At 35.8% G+C, this 25,908-nt stretch overlaps 2 protein-coding genes across 4 annotated transcripts in view; one reads left to right on the top strand and one right to left on the bottom strand.

Annotated features, from left to right (window-relative positions):
• The window catches only part of IL17D (interleukin 17D), a 28,268-nt gene extending 12,318 nt beyond the window's left edge, over nt 1-15,950 (top strand). For 2 of the 3 annotated variants that reach the window (XM_074216238.1, XM_074216237.1), the window contains exon 3: nt 10,497-15,950. In XM_074216238.1, coding sequence (XP_074072339.1) covers nt 10,497-10,815 — 319 coding nt within the window. In that variant the 3' untranslated portion in view covers nt 10,816-15,950. Of the gene's footprint in view, nt 1-3,133; nt 9,672-10,496 lie in introns of those variants that run through there. The other variant, XM_074216239.1, reaches the window with a different exon arrangement.
• EEF1AKMT1 (EEF1A lysine methyltransferase 1) overlaps nt 8,299-25,908 on the bottom strand; it is a 36,954-nt gene continuing 19,344 nt past the window's right edge. Inside the window, exon 5 of the mRNA XM_074216236.1 lies at nt 8,299-25,080. Within this exon, the coding sequence (XP_074072337.1) occupies nt 24,935-25,080 (146 nt within the window). The 3' untranslated portion in view covers nt 8,299-24,934. The remainder of the gene's footprint in view (nt 25,081-25,908) is intronic.

Raw genomic sequence — 25,908 nt, 5'->3', positions numbered from 1 at the left:
TAAATTATTCCACCATTCCAAAATTGATGGACACCCCCTGAATTGACAAATTCTTTGGCATCATAAAAAGAGATGCTAAAATATTTTTATTCACATGAGTCATCTTCCTCTTTCTTTGATCTCTTTGGGGCATAGTCCTAGCAATGGCATTTTTTGATTGTTATTTTATTTTTTTTCAATTACTTGCAAAGATGGTTTTCAACATTCATCTTTTTGGTAAGATTTTGAGTTCCACATTTTTCTACTTCCTTCTCTTCCCTTTCCCCTCCCCATGATAGCAAATAATCTGATATAGGTTATAGGTGAATAATTGTTTAGCATATTTCCATTTTAGTCATATGATAGGTAAAAGAAGAATCAAAAATGGGGGGGGGGGAACCATGAGAAGGAAAAAGCTTTAAAAAGCTTTGAAACCATGAGAAAGAAGAAGCTTTAAAAAGTGAAAATAGTATGTTTTGGTCTGCATTCAGACATCATAGTTTTTTCTCTCGATGTGGAAATTATTTTCCATTACAATTCTTTTAGAATGGTCCTTGTTCACTAAACTGCTGAAAGGACAGGCCATCTTTGTTGATCCCTAGCAATGGTACTGCTGGATCAATGAGTGTAACTCACTTTAGTTGCTTTTGGGGCACAATTACAAATTGCTTTAGCAATTTATTTTCTAAAGGGGAAGGTGATAAGGTACATATGCCCCTCATTTGGGAAAGGTAGTTGTGGACAATGTGGACGATTGTAGACAATGATTGGCAAGCTTTCTAAATTTTTCTTCAATATTACCCTTCTCTTTTGCCTCTGAAACAGAGAAAGGTTCTACTCTACTAACTGAACATTTCTGAGGTCCATCTCTCTTTCCTTTCTGTGAGGGCATAGTATCTAATCACAAAGTCAATTTTTGTATCTGTGGCACAAGACACTGAGTTGACAATAAATTATATTCTTTAATCTTGTTTGTTCTTTCCCAGGTTATTGAGTTGTCAATTCTCCTTCTTATAAAACAAAAGAAATAACTGCTTATTGACACTTGACACATAATAAAAGTTAACATCTTGGATAGAATTTAGAATGCTGTTCAGTCAGAGAAAAAAGTGGAAGATATGTCCTCTGACTTTAGGTGAGAGGTATGTGGGAAGGGGCAGATTACCAAGTTCTCCATTGAAGAGAACAAAGGTTTTTGGTCACTCTGTGATTATTTTCATTAGTCATTTTTTTTTAGATTTTTCAAGGAAATGGGGTTAAGTGGCTTACCCAAGGCCATACAGCTAGGTAATTATTAAGTGTCTGAGGTCGGATTTGAACCCAGGTACTCCTGACTCCAAGGCCAATGCTCTACTCACTGCACCACCTAGCCGCCCCTTCATTAGTCATTTCAAAGTTGGTTTATGCCAGAGAGTATTAATCAAAAGAGATTAATAAGCTGAATGAATCAAGAATTCCTTGGGACAGGTGCAAACCAGCCCAGGATAAAGGAGAAAATAGAACACCTATGAGAATTAAGTTGTTTCTTTTTGGACTCCTTGTTAAGACTCTCCTCTTCCATTCTAGCATACTGGATCTCCTTAGTCCTCTCGCTCATCATGATTTTACTTACATCTTTATACTAGAACCTTCTTATAGGCATAGTCCTATATTATTTCCCATTGAATTATTGTTATTCTTATAAGAGTGTGCGTGTGTGTATATATTCAAATATATTACATGAAGAGTACATAAAATAAATATAAATAATTAAATACAAACTAGTTGGAAAGGGAGGATACTAACAATTGGGAGGCTCAGCAAAGGCTTAATGTGAGAGGTGATCCATACTTAAGGTTTATAATGAAGAAAGAGAGGGATTCTTTGTAACAGATGCTAAGTGGACATTTAGTGGACACTGTCATGGAGCGGAGCAAATACTAGGCATGGAAGATGGCCAGGGTAAAGGAATGGGGTTGAGAGATGGAGCATTGTATGTGAGGAACAGAAAGAAGATGATTTGGCTGGATAGAAGCTTTTAAGAAGAGAAATCATGTACAATGATGCTGGAAAGAATTAGGTTCAGGTTGTAAAGCATTTTAAAAGCTAAAGCAAGTTTCTTTTTCATCCTAGAGGTAATAGGAAACTAGTGGCATTGACTGAATAAGAGAATGACATGATCAGATTTACACTTAAGGAAAAATCTGGCAACCATGGCACCATCTGTTTGGAATATTAGCTTGTTTTGTAAAATCTTATAGACGAGGATGATTGTTGATTAGGAACTGTACCACCTCATCAAGAAGAGAAGAGTAGAAGATGAAATCAGTTTGAATAAAGCTTAGTGAGAGACTCAATAAAGCAAAAATCATCCTTAGCTTATTTAAGGATGAAATAGAAGAACATAAAACCAAATAAAGATGAAAAACATATGCTGTGATTTTTATAATAAACTCATTTCACCATCAAGGACAGTGTCAAGCCACCACATTTGGATTTGTAACTAACATCCTAGTGCCAGTTGTGCTTGTAAATGGAATAGCAACAGCTGTAAAGTGAAGAAAAATGGGAAAAGTGCCTGGATTAGACCAAGTATACATAGGGGAGAGCTGTCCTGGTGGTGACAATACTGTAAGGACATTGAGGATAGAGTCACAAGGTACCTGAAGGAGGGGAAAATACCAAAGGCATGGGATAAAAATCTCTGAATTATTATCAAAAAAAGGGCAAACATAAGAATACCAACAACTATGGACATACACACTAATTTTCCTAGTTATACAAAACTTTTATGAGAATTATCTCCACCAAGGGCAGCCTTGATGATTAATCAACAAGTATTTATTAAGTGCTTATTATGTGCTAGACCCTGTGTGAGAGGAGGGGATATAAACAATGAAACAATTCCTAATTATTGCATTCAAATAAGAAAGACAAAAAGTGTGTGTGTGTGTGTGTGTGTGTGTGTGTGTGTGCTTGAATAGTCTATGTTCATAGACAAGTAAATATATAATTATGTATTCATATACAAGTATATTCATAAACAAGTAAATATATAATTATATATTTATTGTATATATATGCTACACATATATATTCTTCTATATATACTTTATATATATATATATATATATATATATATATATAGAGAGAGAGAGAGAGAGAGAGAGAGAGAGAGAGATGGACCTCATAAATATAAATTAAATAAATACAAAAATAAACAAAGTAGTTAAATACCAGGTAGTTTGAGAGGGAGGGTACTTAGTGTTGGAGGGTCCAAAAGAAACTTCCTGCTTTGGTATTTGAGCTACACTTTAAAAGAAGAGAGGGACTCTATGAAATAGAGGCAGAGAGTAAGTGCACAAGTTTTGCCATTGTAAAAGCATGTATATAGGAGACAATATGTGTGAGGAGTGGAGAGAAGACCAATTTGACCAGATCACACCATGCAAGGTGAGAAATAACATCCGGGGAAATGAAAAGATAGGTTGGGGTTGAGTTATAAGAAGTTTTACAAGACAAGAGAGGTGTTTTAGACCCTAGGGAGAGTAAAACACTAGAGGAACTAGAGGGTCACTTGATCAGATCTGCACTTTTGGTAGCATTGTATAGGATAACCTGGAGTTCCAAGAAGCTTGAGGCAGGGAGATCAACAAGGAGGCTGTTAACAATTATGTAGGCAAAAGGTGATGAGGACCTAACCAAGGTGGGAGGTAGCTATATGAATGAAGAAATGTGGCCAGAAGACTTTCTGTAGAGGCAAATATGGCAAGCATTGGGTATGTAAAGTAAGAGAGCATAGGATAATGGAAAGGTTATGCAACTAAGAGGATGGAGCCTAGGAGGATGATGACGCTTTGAAAGAAGTCTTTGAGAGGAAAGATAATGAATTCAGTTTGGGACAGTTGAGTTTAAGGTCTCTCTAAGATCCAATAGGCAGTAGAGTATGTCTTTTATCATTACACAATTGACTAAAAGATTTAGAGTCTACAAAATCCCTCTGTGATTATTTTTTTGTGGATTTTAAGAAGGCGTGTCCTTTTACACTATCTTAAAACAGCTCTTCCAAACCGGGTATTTCTTTATTCATGTATCAGCATATTTTTAAGATTCCCTGAAAGGTATAACTAGAGGCATCATTGTTCTTTGAGCCTCATCATAAGTATCAGGCAAACTATGAAACATGCTTGCTTGTCAAAAGTGTTCACTGACTTAATAGAGGAAATTCAGTGTGGATTTTGGCTGAAGAGGGATTCTGTATAGGTAGTGAGGTCTTCAGATGTGCGGATTTTTAGGTTGCATCAAACCCTGGAACATTGCTTTGGAATGTTGAAACTCCTGAAAGAAATCTGTAACCATTCAAAAAAGAATTGTATATCATTTAAATAAAAAAAATCAGGTAAATGAAGAATATCTATTATCCACACTATTGTCAAATAGTTAGATATGCAATCTATAGAGCTTGTTCAGTAGGGTATATTCTGGAGAGGCAGTAAAAATGGAAATGTTGGACTCAGAATGAAATAGAAAGAAGACTAGGAGTTAAGTTATATAAAAGAAATAAAAAGATTATTTGAAGACTATGAATGAGGTTTTTAAAAATAATATATATTTTGACACCTGAATTTCAGTATCACTGATTTCTTTTGAAATCTTATGTATTTTATTTTATGCATTTAAAAACATTGAGTGCACACCAGCCTGTCAAAGTGATCCATGATAGGAAAAAAAAGTTGAGTTCTTGCTCTTAATAATGCTTCTATTTTGATATCAGATTATGAATCAATTACATTGTGAAGATTCTTGTTGTCTCTGGGAATGCACTAGGGAATTTTATCCATCTCTTTTTAAAAGTTGTTCCTTATGAAGTTCAAAATTCCTGAACTGTATTTTTTTCTTCCCAGACTTGGCTGTCACTCATTCTATTCAGAGCTCAGTTTCCATCCCCTCTAATCGTCCCCAGAGGATGTACCCTTTGTTCTAGGATTAAGCGGTGCCAGCTGTCACTCACACATGCCAAGCTTCATTCATGGCTAGTGAGAAGGTTGTCTGAAGCTTTCAGAGGAAAAACTTGATTTATTTCAAGTATGTTCTCATGCCAAGTACCTACTAAATTATGCTGCAAGACAGGGACATTATTTTCCTGGAATTTTCCTTACACCTGCAAAAAAATCTGATCTGATTTCTCCTTGTTCAGAACCATATTTTTTGTTTGTTGAGGTAAAGGTGAGTCCTGTCTGAGCCTTGATGACAGCTAAGTCCTTTTCTGTCTTTTGAAAGAAAATCAGAAAAGAGATCATATAAGCTTTGAAAATGACACATTTCTCTAAACATTAAGATAGGAGTGTAAGGGTGATCACTGAGATTTTATTCTGATGCTGTTAAAAATAAAAACTCAATGGGCAATAGTTTCATGGTTGCTTCTGAGACATCAAAACCTCTTCAGAGTAACTGCTGTGGATAACAGTGAGCTTTCTCGTCATTTGTTTTCTCTGAGTAGGCAAGAATTCTTCCTCTCATTTCTTGCAGTTAGAGCTAAGGAGAGTCTTCTGGCCCTAGTGAAAATGTTTTCTGTCTCCCAGCAAAAGAGGGGAAAGGAAATGAGAAGAAAGAAGTGACAGGGAAGAAGAGATAAAATGGGAGAACATGGGAGGGGAACAGAGAAGACATGACAAACAAGACAGTTTAAAATTTTTACATGAGATTTTTACTGATAACCCCTCCCCATATGCCTTGCCTAGTATACACATGAAACATGGCAGAGAAAAAGAAAATATTTTTCTTTTTAAAAAGTTTTTTTTAATGTTTTCAATTACCAAGCATTTAAAAAATTAATCTGTTCCTTTCACTACCTCCTTTACCTTCTCACACAATGAACAAATAAGAAAAAAAAATCTAAAAAATAAAGCCCCCAATGCATAGCTTCATAGTTTGGCAGGACAGAGTCTTTCAAAATTGATTTTCTTTATAATAATATTATTGTGTAAATAGTTTATATTTCCATACACTTCACTCTGTATCTGTTCCTTCCCATTTTCTCTGAATTGTTCATTTCATTATTTCTAATGGTACATTTCATTAACATTCATTTGTTACAAACCATTGTTTATTTAATCAATCCCCAATATAAGGGCGTGTTCTTAGTTTTCAGTTTTTTGGCTACCATGAAAGGAATGTGTGTGTGTGTGTGTGTGTGTATAATATACCATATATGTATGCACATATGTGGGTGTATAGATAGATAGATAAATGTAAATACATATTTTTGTACCTGTAGAACCTTTTACTCTTCTTGATTTCTTTAGAATATAAGCCTAGTAGTGATAGAGTTATGTCAAAACTTAGTTTGGTAAATGTTTGGTAGCTTTCTGAACATAGTTGCAAATTTCATTCCAGAATAGTGGGAACAATTCACAATTCCACCAACAGTGTATCGGTGTACCCATTTTCTTACAACCTTATCAACATTTGTCACTTTCCACTTTTATTATCTTTGACAATCTGATATATTTCAAAAGAAATGTGAGACTCAGATTTAGAGAATCCACCTTAGATTTTCACATGTTCTATTTGTTCTTGACCTGTGGTAAAATAGTTTGAACTTTTATTGATCTGATCAGTCACAAGTCAAACACACTGTAACTTGACTCTAACATAGTGAAGTCATTTTGGTCCTCTTCAAGAATGAAAGATAATCAAACAATCAAACACTCAACCAAGGTATGAGGTAAGGTCTCAAAGTTACTTTCAATACCAAATGGTAAAACATTTAATATTAATATATAAATATTAAAATGCAAAGAACATGTGGAGTCAAATAGCTCACAATGGTATTCAATAATCCAGTATTTATAAAGTGGAAAACATAAATTATCTAGAAAAAAAGACTCCTTATTTGCTAAAAATTGCTGGAAAAAACCCAGGAAATCAATTTGCCAGAAATTAGACTTTGTCCAGTATTTTATACCATATTTTATAATACATTCTAAATGGAAATAGAATCTTAATATTAAAGATCCTCCAAAAAATTAGGATAGCAGATCATATATCTCTAATAATGATGGGTAGGACATGTCTTCTTAACCAAATAAGAAATTGAGGTAATTATAAAAGATAAAATAAATAACTTTGATTACATGAAACTAAAAAGCTTCTATACAAAATTAATAAATAATACCTATGAAGAGAACTGACTTATTGGAAAAATAAAAAATCTTTGCATCAAATTTCTCTGTCAAAAGTTTAATAACCAATGTGTATAAACAATGAATAAGTACATACAATAGCTATTCCTCAACAGACAAGTGGTCAAATTTATGAGCACTTATCCAAAGGTATGAACAATTCTCAAAAGAAAAATTGCCAAGTATTCATAACCAGGTGAAATAATGCCCCAAATCACTCATAATAAAAGAAATACAAACCAAAACAACCCTGACATTTTACCTTATACTCTCCAAACTGTCAGAGATAACAAAAATTGGAGGAGTTATGTAATGATAGGCACACTAATTAACTGTTGGTGTAACTGTGAAATAGCACAACTGTTTTGAAAAGGCATTTGGACTTATGCAAATAAAGGGACCAAAATGTCTATAAGCTGTGATCCACAGATCTTATTACAGGGTTAATACTCCAAGAAAGTCATTAATAAGGAAAGTCCTCATAGGCACCAAAATATTTATAGTGGCACTTTTTATGGCAGCAAAGTATTGGAAACAAAGTCCCCATTAACTGGGGAATGAATAAATAAATTGTGATACATAATTGCAATGAAACAATTCCGTACTATAAGAAATTATGAACTTAGTAGGGCCAAGAAAACAATATGTACAATGCCTAAAAAAATAAATAGAAACAATCACACACCAAAAAAATAAAAATGAATGTAACAAAATTATGAAGATCAAGCAGGATTCCATTGAAGAGATATCAGATAACAGCTCCATCTCACTCCTTTATAGAGGTGGGAGGTCCCCAGTGGTTATACATTGCACATGCTTTCAGACGTGTATCAATCAGTTGTCCTGATTTTTTTCTTCTTTAAAGTATATTTTTTTGTTATATGGAATGGTTCTCAAGGAGAGTAAATGATTAGCTACTAGGGATAAGCATATTGATATTTAAAAAATAGAAACCATCAATAAAAACTTCTTTTAAAAAAAATCACAAAAGTAGCTTAATGTTCTAATCCTAGATTTTTTTAAATAGTTTTTTGCAAGGCAAATGGGGTTAAGTGGCTTGCCCAAGGCCACACAGCTAGGTAATTAGTAAGTGTCTGAGACCAGATTTGAACCCAGGTACTCCTGACTCCAGGGCTGGTGCTTTATTCTCTGTGCCACCTAGCTGCCCCTAATCCTAGATTTCTTAACCTTTTTTTTTTTTGTGTCTTGAATTTGGAAGTGAAGCCTAAGAGAATGGAATGGATTGCATTTAAGAAACTGCAAGATTTATTTAATAACCAAAACCTGTCTTTTTTAATATCAACTTTCTACTAAGTATTTTTGAATCATAGAAAGACTTGGAATACAACAGTCTCTACAAAATTTTAAATGAAAATCATTCAGAAGGCAATGGAGAAGTATATGGTGTGAATGAGTAGGCTGAAGCAAAACCAAGGAGGAACTTTAGTGAAGAGGAGTACTAGATGGAATCAATGAATCATGATGATAGGTAGAAAAGATGATTAGAGTAATTCATGTGATGTCATTGATTAGAGTAAATCATGATAGGTGGATAGCCAATGTTCCACTGGTACTCACACAAAGAGGGAGATGGAAGAGGAAGGGGAAGGGAATAAACATTTATACAACATGTATTTCATATTGGACATTGTTGGAAGTATTTTCACAAATATTTATTAATTATTTTCCCTATTTTTAACAAAATATTTTACAAAACATATTTACAAAAATTATCCCCCCAATTTTTTGAACTTTACAAGAAAGGTGCTACTATTCTTTTCAAAGGTGAGGATGTCCCCTTCCCTTGGCATGGTAAGTGAACCTCTGTAGTGAGCATATGGAAGGATGCAAACAAAGGATGCACAGCATGTTTCAGGCAATCTTAATTAGAGAGAACTTTCAAATCAATTCAACCACCTTTCCATTTGATAATTTGAGGATCATAGATTTAAAGTTGGAAGAGACTTCAGAGAGCATCTAGAAATTCAAAGTTTAAACAATGGCAAACCAAATGGAAATAAAGAGTTGGGGGAATTTGATACCTCCATGACATCTGAAAGGAATGAGGAAAATTGGAAAGAACTCAGCACAGGAAGGGGTGTCAAGGAGGCACCCTACCATGTGGAAAAGTCTACATCTTGAGTTCAGAAGCATCTTTGGTTGTCTTCTGGTTTGTAGTGGTAGGACTGGAGCATGAAGTCTGAGGAACAGGGTATGATTCCCCATTTTGTCCTATGAAATAAATCATTCAGCCAGATTATTAGATTTCCTCTTTTGTCAGTGTTTTTCAAATACTGATATTTGATTCTTTGTGCTGACCAGAAAAAGGGAGAACAAGGGGATACTGGAAATTCAGCATTAAGTTTAAAATACAATATTCTTTTTTTTAAGTAGTCAGGTCTATACAGAGTTCCCTAGATGCAGCTTTCGTTTCTTCAAAGAGGAGGGGCTTCCAACATTGGCAGTCTGACAAAAGGGCTGTCAACTTGTGGTGGTCTCAGTGAAGATGTCCCAGCTGTTTCTCACTACGTGAGTCACGTTCATATCATGAACATTGACTAGGAGTCTCATCGCAAACTCTTCTCTGCCATCATCAACATCCTTTTGGATAACCCAGATTCAGCATTCTGTTTCTGGCTAACCTGGATTCTACTTTGCATTCTGGCTAATTCCAATTCAGAATGAACATTAGCCAATTGCCCCTGGTCTCAGCAATCTGTTTCTGCCAAATAATTCCCTCTCCTGAGCTTATACCCATAGACTTAAAGTATGCATGCTATTTCTCTGTTTTTATATTGGCAAATTCTTATTTTTTTTGTGCATTTCTGCTAAAATTTAAAAAGCTGCAGTGGTACAGGAGGTGGACTCTGCACTGTCTATTGCAAACACTAGAAGCCCTGTGGAGGGTGTGTGAATGTTCCTATTGTGCCTTGTATGTAGATTGATTAGCAAACCATAACAGTTTTTAAAAACTAGCATACAGAAAAATAGTTCTGGATGCCCAAGGGTTCAGGTCACCAATATATACAATTCCCACCTTCTTGAGACCTTTAAAATTTAGTGAAAGGCAGGTGACATGATATTTAGCATGATTTGAAGGCTTAGGCTGGAGCATATGTTCACTACAAATGTGTTCTAAAATAATGGTCAGACCTTTTAAAGTTCCTGATCTATTAAGCAAATGGTCCCAGTGCTTGTCCTTTTCACTTGACAAATAAACAGCATGACAGCTTCACCTGCAGCTTTTTCTTCTGGCCATAAAAACAATGCTAAAGAGATTTTGAATGCTAATTGGTAATATTCTCCAGAGGATCAAAAGGCATTCACTCAATCTGTTTTTCTTTTCCTCTGCAGGATCTCCTATGATCCAACAAGATATCCCAAATACATGCCCGAAGCATATTGTCTGTGCAAGGGCTGTCTGACGGGACTTTATGGAGAGGAGAACTTTCATTTCCGCAGTACGCCTGTGTATATGCCCACCGTCATTCTGCGGCGCACCTCAGCCTGTGCTGGGGGCCGCTATGTCTACACAGAAGATTATGTGACCATTCCCGTGGGGTGCACTTGTGTTCCAGAACCAGAGAAGGAGGCAGAGAGCCTCAATTCCAGTATTGACAAGCAGGGAATAAAGCTACTGATGAACCCCAATGACAAACCCACAACGAACTGAATTGGAGAACTCATCAGCTTCTCCCTTGACTTTTTTTTATCCCTGGAAATGAAAAGCTAAGGAATATTTTGTCCCTTCTAAAAGGCTTCTGTTACATGGTAAAACTGGAAGGATTTCACCAGGCCTTGAGGAGATGAAGTTGAGCCATGAAACAGAAAACTGAATTGGGAGGGGTCTTTTAATATAGACTAGTTTACTGTTAATGTCAGTGTTGTGACTATTCTGTTTTCTGGACAGAGGTTAGTACTGTTTTTGTAACTTGGTTTGAAATATGTTAAATATTGGAATAAACCCATGAGTCATATTTATCTACTATTTTCAACTACATTGTCTGGTATAGTCTATATAATGGATGTGCCCCTAGGATTTAGTTTCTTACCATATTTGGAGTCAAGAGAGCATTACTCTTCAGCTGAAATTCTCTGGACTAAAATTTCCCAGAAGACAGTCCATCTGACTATACAATAAGGTGACAACACCAACAGAAGGGCTCTCTTTATTGAAGTACTCTTTTCAAAGTGGAATGCTAGGTGGTGCAGTGGATAGAGCACTGGCCCTGGAGTCAGGAGTACCTGAGTTCAAATACGGCCTCAGACACTTAATAATTACCTAGCTGTGTGGCCTTGGGCAAGCCACTTAACCCCATTTGCCTTGCAAAAACCTAAAAAAAAAGTGGAATGTTTAAAAAATATAAACTGCCAGAAATTTGAGGTAATGATTGAAATGGGAAAATCTTCAAAGGAAAGTGAAGAAATCCCTGGTGATTCCTCTGAGCAGTGAGTAGAAACACAGATTTGGAGATGGTCTAGCATAAAGGCTGCCAGAGCTAGGAAGAAGTAGGGTTGGAAAAGATTCCAGGCAGAAAAGAGATATCACTGGAACCAGGCTGATACCTTTCAGGGTCACCCCAGCTGTGTCCCCAAGAAGTTAGCTTAACTTCTTCCTGGCTGTTGGGACCTGTTGACAGTTCCTCACCCTTGAGGGTCAGTTCCCCCAGTAGGTACTTCATAAACTTTTTCCAGGTTTCTATCCCATCTTCTCATCTTGAAAGATGTGTGAGATTGCATTTTGTGTATGGGTATAGAGGATATTTTTTTACTTTATTCCCTTCCTTGTTATTTACACTGTTTCATGTCCTCATTAAATGTTTTTGCCATTGGATGTATGTGTGCTTTGTATATCTGGAGATGGAAATGTTTTGGTTATTTGCTCAAACTCTGAGTTGCAAAATATTAACAGTTGCATCTTTTATGCAAAATTGATTACCTAAAACAGCCAAGCCAAACCCAAAAGGAGGGTGGTAAGAAGTATTACAACTGCAATTTGATTTGGTGTTGGAAAATTTGGTGACACTGTTAATCTCAGAATTGTACTTTACAGTGAGTTCTGAAGAGTGTAATAGTAGAGTTAATGATGAAGGTGGTAGTTTCCAAAATGAGTCTTCTTAAGGGCTACAGACAGATGCGTCTTGGGGACAATAGAGGATGTTAACTCCAATGGCTGGTCAAATTATTTGAATGCCAAACAAGCAAGCATAAGCTTGCCAAAAAAAGACTATGGCGAACTCACACAGGCAAGTGCTCATGGTTGGGGGAAAGGGGTCAGAAAAAGTGATACCAGGAAACTCTCAAGGTCTCTCTTGCAGCATGGAGACACTGGCACAGAACTTCCCAACATGGCATGTCCTTGTCAGAGAGGGTGTAGTGCTCTATGAACAAAGTAGAATGAAATACTTATAGGAAGCCTGAGATGTGCCAACTTAGCGAACTCACCCCAGTTGTAAATTTACATGGACCACTTGTGTCTGACCTGTGCTGGAGTATTTTGAGCTCGTATTGGTTTGATCAGTCATAGTTAGACACATTGTAATTTGTCTCTAACATGGGGATGTCATTTTAGTCTTCTTTGATAAGAAAGGACAAGAACCAAGCAACCCACTTCTTAAGGACTTATTACTCAAGTCAGTGCTCATCAGCTGAACAATATGGTCATATACCATTCTATATTGTGATTCAATACAACTATCAAAGCAGATACTGTTTAGCTTGCCATTTAATGTGTTCTACAATCATGTAGAATGAGGGACAGTTTCCTTACCTCTTCATTGTTTTAGTTATAGCAACAAAAATTAGCCTTATTCAATTGGTATGCCTGACATAGATATGGTTTTTGCACATACCACTATTTTTTTTTAGGGTTTTGCAAGGCAAATGGGGTTAAGTGGCTTGCCCAAGGCCACACAGCTAGGTAATTAGTAAGTGTCTGAGACTGGATTTGAACCCAGGTACTCCTGACTCCAAGGCCGGTACTTTATCCACTGCGCCACCTAGCCGCCCATACCACTATTTTTTAATTATTCATGCTAAGGAGAAACAACTTTCACAGAATCTCAGGAATTGAAATTGAAGTCACAGATATATGCCCAACTCTAAGAATCAAACTCAGGAACTGGAAATTAAAATAATGGAAATTTATAGATTCATTCAACACTCACTAAATATCTACATAGCAATACAGTTATCTCTCCCATATCTCCAAGGCTTGAAGCTCAATGCCCCTGAGAACTAGAAAATCCAAATAAAATTTTTTGACCTTCCCTTCTTATTAGAGAAGACCTCTAGGAGGCAGCTAGGTGGTGCAGTGGATAGAGCACCAGCCACAGAGTCAGGACCTGAGTTCAGATCCAGCTTCAGACACTTAAAAATTGCCTAGTTATGTGACCTTGGGCAAGTCACTTAACCCCACTGCAAATTTTTTTTAAAAGATGTCTAGTATGGCAAAACAAGATAAAATATGTTGATATTATATGCACTAATTTCTAAACTTCTTCTGTATCATCTGTTGGTATTTGTGTGTAGTCTGCAGCTTTTACAACCCCCCCCACACACACACAAATTCTCATTGAATTTCTTATGTTGACTGTGATATATAGGGAAGGTCATGATGTAGAAGGGATACTCTGTTAGGCACACGATACAAGGATGAAGAAAATATAATCTCTGGGTTTTTTTTAAAGGATTCTCTTCAAGGGTAGAAATCATATAGACTCCTTTTAGTTAATGCTATGGTTTCAACTTTCCCAGCCCAACCTTCTATCAGAATCCTTGGCAAGTCACAAAGTAGTTTGGCATCTTGAGTTTGTCTGCCTCAATTCATTTTCTAGTGAAGATGTTCACAAACAGTTAAATGATGGAAAATTAGAAATTAGATGAAAAGTCAGAATAATGTAAGTTAGTTGTATACATGAACATATGAAATAAAATTGGATTTATGTGTTTATATGATTTGGGGGACCCCCAGGCATCCGGAAAGCAAGTCTTTGTATGTATAAAAGTCTAGCCACTAGGTAGAGCTTGTGAACACATTCAAGCAGCGCTGCCATGTTGCTATGGTAGCACTGTTATGATAACTACCATTCATGCAAAGTTGACCAGATGTTAAACTGACACTAACATCTTTATTTACATCCTCTCCCCCAGGCAATAGCTATTTGAAAAGATGCAACAACTTTTACTAATATAATGAGCATTTTCTGAGTTCACAATTATTTAGGGGTATCTTTATATTGGTCTTGGATACTTCTGGTTGGCTTTCAGAATATAATACTTTCTCTCTCCCTGCCTTTGTTCAGCATACTTTTGCTGAACTGTTTCTGAACAAGGAAATTCTCCCCTCTCCTTATTTCTATATGCACTTAAATGATCAAAAATCTACTTTTTGATTGGAAAATTATCTTTATCAGAGGTTAAGATTAAAAACAAGCTTTTAGGAAAAGAATAAGGTTTCCAAAACCCATCTTTTTTTTTTCCCAAACAGCTTGGGAGGAACTTTGGAAACAGTAAGGAGGTGATGAATAAATTGGGGGAGAGAGTGAGAAAGACCACAATCTTATCCTTCAGGCTAACAGTGAGTCAACAATGCAGGTTCAATTAAGTCCCTAAGGCATACATAAGATACCTGTTTTTCTTTCTTAGACCCAATTTCCATGCTGCCTCATCTTCAACATTTCTAATGACTCTGAAGAAGCAGTCAATATAGCTTCTCCCAACTCACATTTGTGAAGGTTTTCTCACATACTCCTTTCCAGGAATCTGTTTCATCTCAGTCACTGGCAAGAGTCTAGGAACTTGGGGAATGTTGAGTATATTGCCCAGCTGTAGACAGTTACCCTTCTCCAAAGGGCTGATGTACAATGCCTTGTTTTGTCAATATGGTTCCGGAAGGAGTATTATAATATAAGGCATTGGCTATAAAGTATCAGTAGAAAAGAATTAGAAATTTCTCTATCTGGGAGCAGCTAGGTGGCACAGTACACTGGCCCAGGAGTCAGGAGTACTTGAGTTCAAATCTAGCCTCAGACACTTACTAATTACCTAGCTGTGTGGCCTTGGGCAAGCCACTTAACCCCATTGCCTTGCAAAAAAACCTAAAAATAAATAAATACCTTTAAAAAATTAAAAAGAAAATTTCTCTATCTGGGTTATAAGCAACCATAAGAAGGTTAGACAACTGGAATATGATGGGCTTTTTTTCCAATTCACTTTAAAAATAAACCCAAGGGGGCAGCTAGGTGGTACAGTGGATAGAGCACTGGCCCTGGAATCCAGGAGTACCTGAGTTCAAATCCAGCATCAAACACTTAATAATTACCTTGGGCAAGTCACTTAACCCCATTGCCTTGAAAAAACTAAAAAAATAAATAAACCCAGCTTTATCTTAATTTTGAGGGACAGAGACATTAGTAGAAAGGGGGGGGGGAGAGAAACTAAATAAGGATTTCCAATAATGATGAAATGGGCAATAAAGCCTCAGGCTACATTTTTAGATTGAGAATCATCTGGTGTTCATCAGAATTATAAAGGTTAGAAATCTTATTCAATCAATGGTTTTTAATAAATATTTCATTTGTTTCCAATTATATACAATAGTAATTTCTGCCTATCATTTTTGTAATGTTTTGAATTTTACAATTTCCCCCCACTCTCCCTTCCTTCCCACCTCCCCACCACAGAAGACAATCTGAAAATTTTTATATTGTTTCCATGCTATACACTGATCAAAATTGAATGTGTTAAGAGAAAAATCATATCCTTGAGGAAAAAATAAAATATTAGAGATAACAAAATTATGTAGTACATAAGACAACTTTTTTTAAATTTGAAAGTAAAAGTCTTTGGTCTTTGTTTAAATTCCACAGTTCTTTTTCTGGATACAGATGGTATTCTCTGTCACAGATACCCTAAAATTGTCCCTGACTATTGTACTGATGGAATGAGCAAGTCCATTAAGATTGATCATTACTCCCATGTTGCTGTTATGGTGTACAATGTTTTTCTGGTTCTGCACATCTCACTCAGCATCAGTTCATGCAAATCTTTCCAGGCTTCTTTGAATTCCCATCCCTCCTGGTTTCTAATAGAACAATAGTGTTCCATAGCATGCATATATCACAATTTGTTCAGTCATTCCCCAATTGATGGACATTCACTTGATTTCCAATTCTTTGCCACCACAAACAGGGCTGCTATGAATATTTTTGTGCAAGTGTTAATGTTTTAATACTGATAAACATGTGTTGGCTTTGGCAACGTTCATTTATTTCTGGATTTATCTTACCTAATTTTTTCATTGGAGAGAAAAAGAATCTTGTAGTAAAATCCTTGACTTCCCCTTTGTTGTGAAATGATTTGGCCCCAAACCTAAGGATATATGTAATGTTAAGGCTTAACTAACTTAGAGATTCACTGTCTTCTCCATTCCAGCTTTTTTAATATCGTGGTGCTGTTAGAATTAAGTTTTCTCCTTCTCTGTTCCTCATTCTTTATTAGACAATTCAATTAGGCAATTTTAGTGGTCCATATCACCTCATTGCTTTGCCTCCCTGGTGATAGGGAAGTCCCCTATTGGTGCCACATCAGCTACTTGTCTGAAAGCTATAGTTTAGTCAGAGTCCTAAGTGGCACAGGACCTTAGATTGAACTGTATTTGTAGAGCAAGGAACAATGGAGGCCAACAGTTTATACTGTTCTCCATAACTATCATTCCTGGGTGAAAATATCATACCCTTTGGAAACAACTATGTGGTCATCTGAATAAGAAAAGAAAGGATCTTTAATCTATCCTTGGAAAGCTCAGAAGCAAATTTATATTTTATATTTATATTTACATGTAAATATACATATATATATAAATATTTAAATTTTCTTCCATTACAACAAAGTTAGTTTGGATTCTGAACTTTTGTGATATTTCCACAATTATAACATAGAAGATTCCTTTGATATTTCCTTCTGTAAGTTCCTACGTTCCCATGGGAATTTAAAGTCACAGAATGTTAGTTAAGAAAAAAATGGTCTTATAAGTTATATGATTCACCCATATTATTTTTACAGATGAGAAGATTGAAGCCCATAGAGACTGAATGTCTTGTCCACAGAATAAGAGTTAAGTCAGGTCAATTTTCAGTAGAACAAGATAGTTAAATTCACTTGTCTGCAGTTAAACTCTATTCTTTCAAATGTCTCTTCAGACATTCTCAAAGATAAGAGTTAATAGACTCATAGCCAATGGTACTTAACTGTCAGTCCCTTACAACAAATCTCTTTAGGAAAGTTAGTTTTTTCTCAGAGACTCTAATAGACTCCTTCAGTGATGACATTTAAACTATCAGTGTCAAGATTTTCTGTTTTCTTGAGAACACATTAGCAACAAGCAAAGCCTTACTGCTAGAGAGGCTATTTAAGCTGGAATTACATTTGCATCAAGAGAAAGATGATATCTGTGGTATAAAGAATTGTTTCTTTTAAAAATCAGAGAATTTTCTTTAGGGAATAGCATTTAATGATAATGTATTATAATGCAGGAGCAAAATTCTGTTCTCTTAAATATCCTATTAAACTGTTCAAAGTAACTTATTTTGGTATTTGAAATATTTAGATAATAACTAATATTTATGCGCTGAAGGTTTTCAAAATTCTTTTCTTATTCAGATGACCACATAGTTGTTTCCAAAGGGTATGATATTTTCACCCAGGAATGATAGTTATGGAGAACAGTATAAACTGTTGGCCTCCATTGTTCCTTGCTCCAGGGATGGTACTCTATCCATTGTGCCACCTAGCTGCCCCTTGTACTTTACTTTTGATGGAATTAAATGCTGTCTTCTTAGAAATAGATGAACTATCCTGCTGGCAAATCCTGTGAAGTTCTTGATTATCATTTAGCAGCATTTGTATTTACCCATCATTTTCATCAAACCAGTCTTGATGTTTGCAAGTGTTATGGCTCAGATAAGAAAATGCAGTGCTGTACACCAGATCTCTGAAGCTGCCCACTGTTTTTCTGCTCCCTGTTGCCAACTCTGTGTTGGTTCAGTTTTCCCTCTAAGTTAACAGCAAACTGTTCCTGCTCAGTGAGACATTCTAATCTCATGACATTTAAGTCTTCTAGAAGTTGTTTTGATTTAGAGTCAACGCTTTGGTTGAATATATTTAGCTCAGAGATGAGTCTGTGATCAGTCCAGCACTCTGCACCACACACTGCCTTTGTCACTCTCACATCCTGTCTGTTTCTTCTCCTTACATCACATAGTCTAATAGATGCCAATGTTTGCTTTGAGGGTGCATCCAAGAAGTTTTATTGCATTTAGTAAACAGAAGACCTAAGGGTATTTTTCTTTTAGTCATTGCTGGGTAGATTCCTGCTAGTTTTTCTCAATAGGCTGATCCTTCAGCTGGAAAAGGGTAACCTCCCTGAGAGCCAGTATGGTTTCAGAAAGGGTTAAGGAACCATCAATATAGTGTTTGCTGCCATACAACTCCGGAAAAATGCAAAGCAGAGGTGCAAAACAGAGATCTATATACAAAATTTGTAGATCTGACCAAGGCCTTTGATACTGTGAGACATGAGGATTTACGGAAAACTATGTCAAAATTTGGTTCATCAGTATTGTATTTCAATTTCATGACAGCATGCTTGCCTGGATTCTGTATGTGGATCAATGGAATAAAACAAGGATGTGTCCTTGCTCCCATACTTTTTAGCATGGTATTTTCAGCCATGTTATCAAATGTCTTCACTGAGAATGAACATGGCCTCATGGTCTGCACTGATGGCAACTTCTTCAGCTTGAAAAGGCTACAAGCCAAGACCAAAGAGGAGGAAGGGTTGGTGTATGATCTTTTGTTTCAGATAATTGTACACTCAATGCTGCCTCTGAAGCTGAGGTGCAACAAAGTATGGATCCATTCTTTGTTGCTTGTGCTAATTTTGGTCTAACAACACTAAGAAAACACAGGTGCTCCATCAGCCAGCACCACACCATCCATATGTGGAACACTGATTGCAACAAATGGAGTTCTGAATACTTTGGATAAGCTTGGCAGTGTTCTTTCCAGGGAGCTATACATTGACAATGAGGTTGACATTTGCATTGCCAGAACTAGCTCAGTATTTGGGAAGTTCCAAAAGAAAGTGTGGGAGAGAAAGTATTAGACTGATAATTAAACTGAAGGTCTACAGAGCCATTGTGCGGACCTCATTGCTATACACCTGTGAATCCAGGACAGTCTACCAGTGCCATGTCAGGAAAAGATACCAGACACTGAAGTCCTTTCTCAAGCTAAACTGCCTAGCACTCCCACATTACTACAGGGAGTACAACTACAATAGGCTGATCATGTTGTTAAAATGTCAAAAATATGTTTGACAAAGACTATTCTATGGGGAAATCACACAGGGCAAGCACTCACAAAGGGGTCAGAAGAAGCAATACTGGTATACCTGAAGGTCTCTCTTAAGACCTTTGGAATTGATTGTGCAACATGGGAGACACTGGTACAGGACCACCCAGCATGGTGTGCCCTCATCAGTAGGTGCTGCTATGAGAAGGGCAGAATTGAAGTAACTCAAAAGAAATGTGACATACATAAGTTTAGAGTACCTAAGCCAAATGTTCACATGTACTGTTTGTGCTGACCTGTGGTAGGGCATTCCAAGCTTATCAGCCAGTCAGACACACTGTAATTTGTCTCAAACATGATGTTATTTGGGTCTTTTTTTGATAACAAAGGACAAGAACAAACCAAGAGTGGAGAGTTCTAGAGTTTGATTCGAAGACCTGGTTCTGAATCCTCAACTTTCCACTTGATTTCACTTTCCTCTCTGTAAAATATTTTTGGTTGACAAAAATATTAACAGCTACCACTTATACAGTGCTATAAGGTTTGCAAAACACTGTGTTGTTATTTGATTAGATGAATTTTTAAGGTCCTTTCAAGGCTTTAAATAGATGATCCTCTCTGATTTGTTCTTTTATCATTATTTCTCTCTTATTATATTCTATTCACATGTTACCTGGTGAGAGAAATGATTATTTCTCTCTTGTATTAATAACATTATTAAATTAGGAACAATGTTTTTGCCCTTTTCTACTCCATCCAGAAATCAACCAGTGTGGGAAATCTTAAGCAAAGGCTTACTCTGGCTAAAATGTAATAAAAAAACAGTAAAAGAAATTCTAAGTTTATCCAAATGAACACGATTCTTGCTTATTCTGTTTATTCAGATAGGTCTGGAAAAATATGGATTCTTCCTTTTGTCAGACAGATGATATGGAAGTTGATAAATCCTTTTGACTAAGACTTAGGTGATCCAAGTCACATCCTCAAGATCCTCATTGCAATATAACCTACTTCTCATTATATCTATTTTGTTATCGTTAGCCAATTAAGAGTTAATTGCCACTCCCAGGAACACCTGTTCCCCCAAAAGAATATAAACTGTGAGTACACCACTATGAGAGATTTTGGGGCATTCAAGAGTTCCACTCACCTCTTTTTATTAATAAACATGCCAGGCTTACTAATAAAATTATCAAATTACCTAGAAATTCTTACATTTATTTAACCTTTTTGCAACTCTCTTTGCATCTCTCCTGCCTCTAATCAATCCATCCATCATATACTTGACAAATTGATATTCCTAAAACACATATATGACCATATTATTTTTCTACTCAAAAATCATCAATGGCATCCCCCCTACTGCTTCTAGAACAATATGTAATATAAATAACTATTGGTGAGGAATTATGGGATCATACATTTAAAGCCTAGAAGGTACCTTATTATTTAATCCAGTTCCTTCATTTTATACATAATGCGACTGAGGCATTGGAAGTTTAAGTGGCCTTAAAGGCTACAAGCCAAGACCAAAGTGTAGGAAGTGTTGGTGCATGATCATCTGTTTGCAGATGATTGTACACTTAATGCAGCCTCTGAAGTTGAGATTGTTGCTTGTGCAAATTTTGCTCTAACAATTAACACTAAGAAAACACAGGTCCTCCATCAGTGAGCACTTAGCCCTTAGAATCTGGGACAAGCACTCTTTTCACTGCACTATGCTATTAATAGGAAAAGTTTGCTTTTAAGAAAAGATTATTAGTCAGTGGTAGTCATATCCTTCAACTTTGCACAGTATATGTCTGCCATATACTCTTGTAGCCCAAGTCGACTGGATAGCTTAGCTAGGAATAATGGAATAGGACCCTGGTTCTATTTTGTTGACTTTTGGACTGGGGCCATGATTAAGAAGGATGGCTAGGGGTATTCATATTCTACTGGAGGGTAATTCTTGGACCCACACAAGGAGGACCAGAGTGAAAGCATTTGTCAAGAATGCTTTCATTAACTAAGAATGAAAGTTAGAGATCGAAGATGATCAGATACAGTTGAGTTCTGACCATATACAATGCCAATTAGATAGGGTGGTGTTATTCCCATGACCTACCAGGCAACTTCAGGGAAACCTAAGTCTAGTTCCAGGGACAGAATGCAGTACACCATTAAACCAGAGAGATATTTGAATATATTATATTTTCACCAGAAAATCATCCTGGCATTTTGCCTAGCATGGCTGAAGCACTGTGGAGCCTCGTTGATACGGGAGGGATTCACATCTATAAGGTCAAAGATTCCTACAGCATCGAGGCTATCTCCTGAAGTCCTGTTTCTTATGAAATTAGGCCATGCAGTGATAATGGTTCCGGAAAAGGCAGTGCACAATACTCCCCTTACTAAAATCAACATAATGTGCATGTCATACCATCGTGCATATGATGTCATGATCTTCTTCATTTACAAAGTACCACAATCATCATTAAAAGCTAGACAAGCCTGTCTTCAGCCATACATAATGGATGAAAAGACCCTGCTCCAAGGTCTGAGAAGTTACAAGATTCTAGTTCTAGTGCACTATTAGTGCTTTTTTGACTTGCTGTTGAGCTGGAACTGAATATGCATAATAAAAATTTCCACTTCCTTCCCCTTGCCCCCCATCCCCTGCTTGGCTGCATTAGAATGAGGAGGAAAGGACTGGGTGGGGAGAGAAAGAGCAAAGTTATTTGTCTCCTCCTGGTTGACTAAAGCCATGAGCACATGACTCTGCTGTTTCTTCTGGATTTGGGGGGGGGTGTCTATTCTTTCCTGTCAGAGGTGAAAAAGTATCAGAGGTAGAGGGGACTAAGCTGTCACCTGTAAATTTAGAAAGTTTGGAAAAGTGAGTCACATGAGGTTCAGTGAGAGGCATCTATGACACAGATTTTGGCAACATCCCAGTAAATAGCACAACCCTAATGGCTAGTTTTTTCCAGTAAGGGGGCAACTCTAAACAGTCTCTATGTCACATTCAGAAGTACACTTGGTGATGGTGATGGGGATGGGGGTGAATGCATTATACCAACCATTTTAAATTTGAGCCCTTTTTTCTCAAGGACAGCAGTAGTATAAATTCCTGAATTTGGGGAAAACTATATTTCTATTCTATTCTCTAATATTTTCTCAGTTAAAAAATTCCTTCATTAAAAACTAATTGATTAAATGATATTGAAGTGCTAATCACTTGGTGACATGCTTGGGAGAACATATTGGAAATGGGGGCTTGAGGTAATAGCACTGAAAAGAAAGTCTTAGTTTCTAAGGGACTACCCCTCCCCTAGAACCTTGCAGGGAAGATTTAGTTTTTATAAGCTCTGGGAGCCTTTATTCCAATTCCTACTTTAAATTCTATCTGTTACATAATAAAGTGGCATAACAATAAACTTTCTTCTAGGAATGAATAAATGGGAAGCCTTGCTCTCTATTATATCATCTTTAAAAATTAAAAGGTAAATCTTTAGTCTACATACAAGATTTTCAAACAATTTTTTTTAACAAACTCCAATTTGCTTATAAGCATGTGGTTATTACAAATAATTCCTATCGTTATATCACACAGTACTGACAACTCATAAAAATTTTCATTTCTATTCTTTCTTCAAGGGAATAAAATGGCGTTGCAATTTAAAGGAATTAGATTCTTGCCAATTGAGACTGACCCTGTCCCCTTCTGTTCCACAAAGCCAAATAGAAAGAAGTAGTGTCCCCTTAGTCTAATTCCATCCTCTACAACTTGAATTGTACTAGAATGGAGCTGATGGGTCACTCCTTAGAAATGAAAAGCCCTAAAAAATCAATAAAATTGATAAACCTCTGATCAATTTGATTAAAAAAAGAAGAAAACTAAATTGCTAGCATCATAAATGAAAAAGGTGAATTCACCACCAATGAGGAGGAAATTAAAGTAATAATTCAGAATTATTTTGCCCAACTCTATGCCAATAAATTTGACAATCTAAGTGAAATGGATGAATATTTACAAAAATACAAGTTGCCCAGGTTAAATGAAGAGGAAATTTAATACCTAAACAACCCTATTTCAGAAAAAGAAATTCAACAAGTCATTATTGAACTCCCTAAGAAAAAAATCTCCAGGGCCAGATGGATTCACAAGTGAATTCAATCAAACATTTAAGGAGCAATTGGTTTCAATTCTATATAAACTCTTTGAAGACAGAACTTGCCTAACTCTTTCTATCACACCAATATGGTGCTGATACCTAAACCAGGAAGACTTAAAACAGAGAAAGAAAATTATGGACCCATCTCTCTGATAGATGCAAAAATCTTAAATAAAATCTTAGCAAAACGATTACAACAAGTTATCACTAGAATGATACACCTATGACCAAGTAGGATTTATCCCAGGAATGCAGGGTTGGTTCAATATTAGGAAAACTGTTAGTATAATTAATTATATATAATATATAATTAATATATATTGATATATAGATATAATATATTTATATAATTAATTATATCAATAAGAAACCTATCAGAAATCATATGATTATATCAAAAGATCCTGAAAAAGCTTTTGACAAAATACAGAACTCATTCCTACTAAAAACACTTGAGAGTGCAGGAATAAATGGATTGTTCCTTAGAATAATAAGCAGTATCTATCTGAAATCATCAACAAGCATTATATGCAACAGGAATAGGCTAGAGGCATTCCTAATAAGATCAAGGGTGAAACAAGGATGCCCATTATCACCACTACTATTCATTATTGTATTAAGAATGTTAGCTTTAGCAATAAGAGAAGAAAAAGAAATCGAAGGAATTAGAATAGGGAAGGAAGAGACAAAATTCTCACTCTTTGCAGATGACATGATGGTATACCTAGAGAATTCCAAAAAATCATCTAAAAAACTACTAGAAATAATTAGCACTTTAGAAAAGTCGAAGGATATAAAATAAACCCTCATAAATCATCAACATTTCTATATGACTAGCAAGATACAGCAAAAGAGCTAGAAAGAGAAATTCCATTTAAAATAACTTCAGAAATATAAAATACTTGGAAGTCTACCTGCCAAGGCAGACTCAGAAACTATGAAAAAAACTATAAAATCTCACACAAAATCAGATTTAAATAACTAGGAAAATATCAACTGCTCACAGATAGGTCAAGCTAAATATAATAAAAATGACAATTCTACCAAAAATGAAAAGTCCTGAGTTCTCATTGTATAGGGACAAAGAACTTTTTATGAATTTAAGCTAGTGAAGAATTTTAAGAAAATAAACATTAAATGCATTTTAATATGATTTATAAATTTAAAAGATGGCAAGATTTTTTTATAATCAAATCTAGCCAAGAAAATATAATGGTGGAGATACCCTATGAATGGGTTCAAAGAAATAGAATTTTATTTAGGACAGTCCCTTGTATTATGATGCTATGAACCATTAACTTCAGAATTCAGTCCAGAATCATAATTAACATAACATCGAAACTCATTTGCCAGATTTCGAGTGTGTTTTGGAATAAATTTGCACATCTTCAACCCAAGAAGTTCGGTTGCCTCTTTCTCCATGATGGCACCTGACAAAATGAGAATAATATCAATCAGAATCAAATAACCCTCTTTCTTCAGAACACATAGACTATGTGCCCAACACTGGCTTATGCAGGGGTTACCAAAAAAATACGAGATATGCTCAAGAGAAAGAATGGCTTGGAGTTGGATTGCCAAGGCTCTAAGTTGAATGACTGTATGAGTTACTAGTCTTCAGGGCTAACGTGTGGTTTTGTTTCTCAGAAAATGTACATATATACCACAGAGAGTAGAATTTTCTAATATTAAATCTTTATAGTCTTACAATAGTATTAACAATTTTTGTGGTCTCTCTCAGTGTTAAACACTAGGTGGCATCCTACTCACCCCTAATTTTGACTCAGTCTAGAACTTTTCCCTTTTCAATAGCAAAAAAATTCTAATTTTTTTGCATTTAGTTTTGGCAATTAGAGTGGTTAAAAATGTTTTAGAATGGATAGTGTAAAGATAATATTTTCTTAGCAACCAAGTAGATATTCTTTTTTATAAGTTAGTAGAGAAAGGAAAAAATAAATGAATATTAACAGAATTTTGAAAAATAATTTCGATCTTCATGTAAAAAAAATTCTCATTCAGCTTTCCTTAGCCTTTTTATAATTCATTGATTCACCTTTTAGAAGACACCACCTCTGACATACAAATGGCATTTGTTAAGTATTGAGACAGATCCATGTCTTTAATTGAAAATATTTTCCTTTTGGGCTCTACTTTGCATAGTAGGGTGCTGTCTTCCAAGCCATGGATACACCTCTTCTATACATGTAGAACATTTTACATTGCAGAGTGGTTATTTTTATTTATGTCTTTATCTGCTT

Source organism: Macrotis lagotis, chromosome 1 (genome assembly GCF_037893015.1).
Source record: "Macrotis lagotis isolate mMagLag1 chromosome 1, bilby.v1.9.chrom.fasta, whole genome shotgun sequence".
Taxonomy (NCBI): Eukaryota; Metazoa; Chordata; class Mammalia; order Peramelemorphia; family Peramelidae; genus Macrotis; species Macrotis lagotis.
The sequence above is the reverse complement of the archived record's forward strand: the minus strand, read 5'-3'. Positions and strand labels throughout refer to the sequence as shown.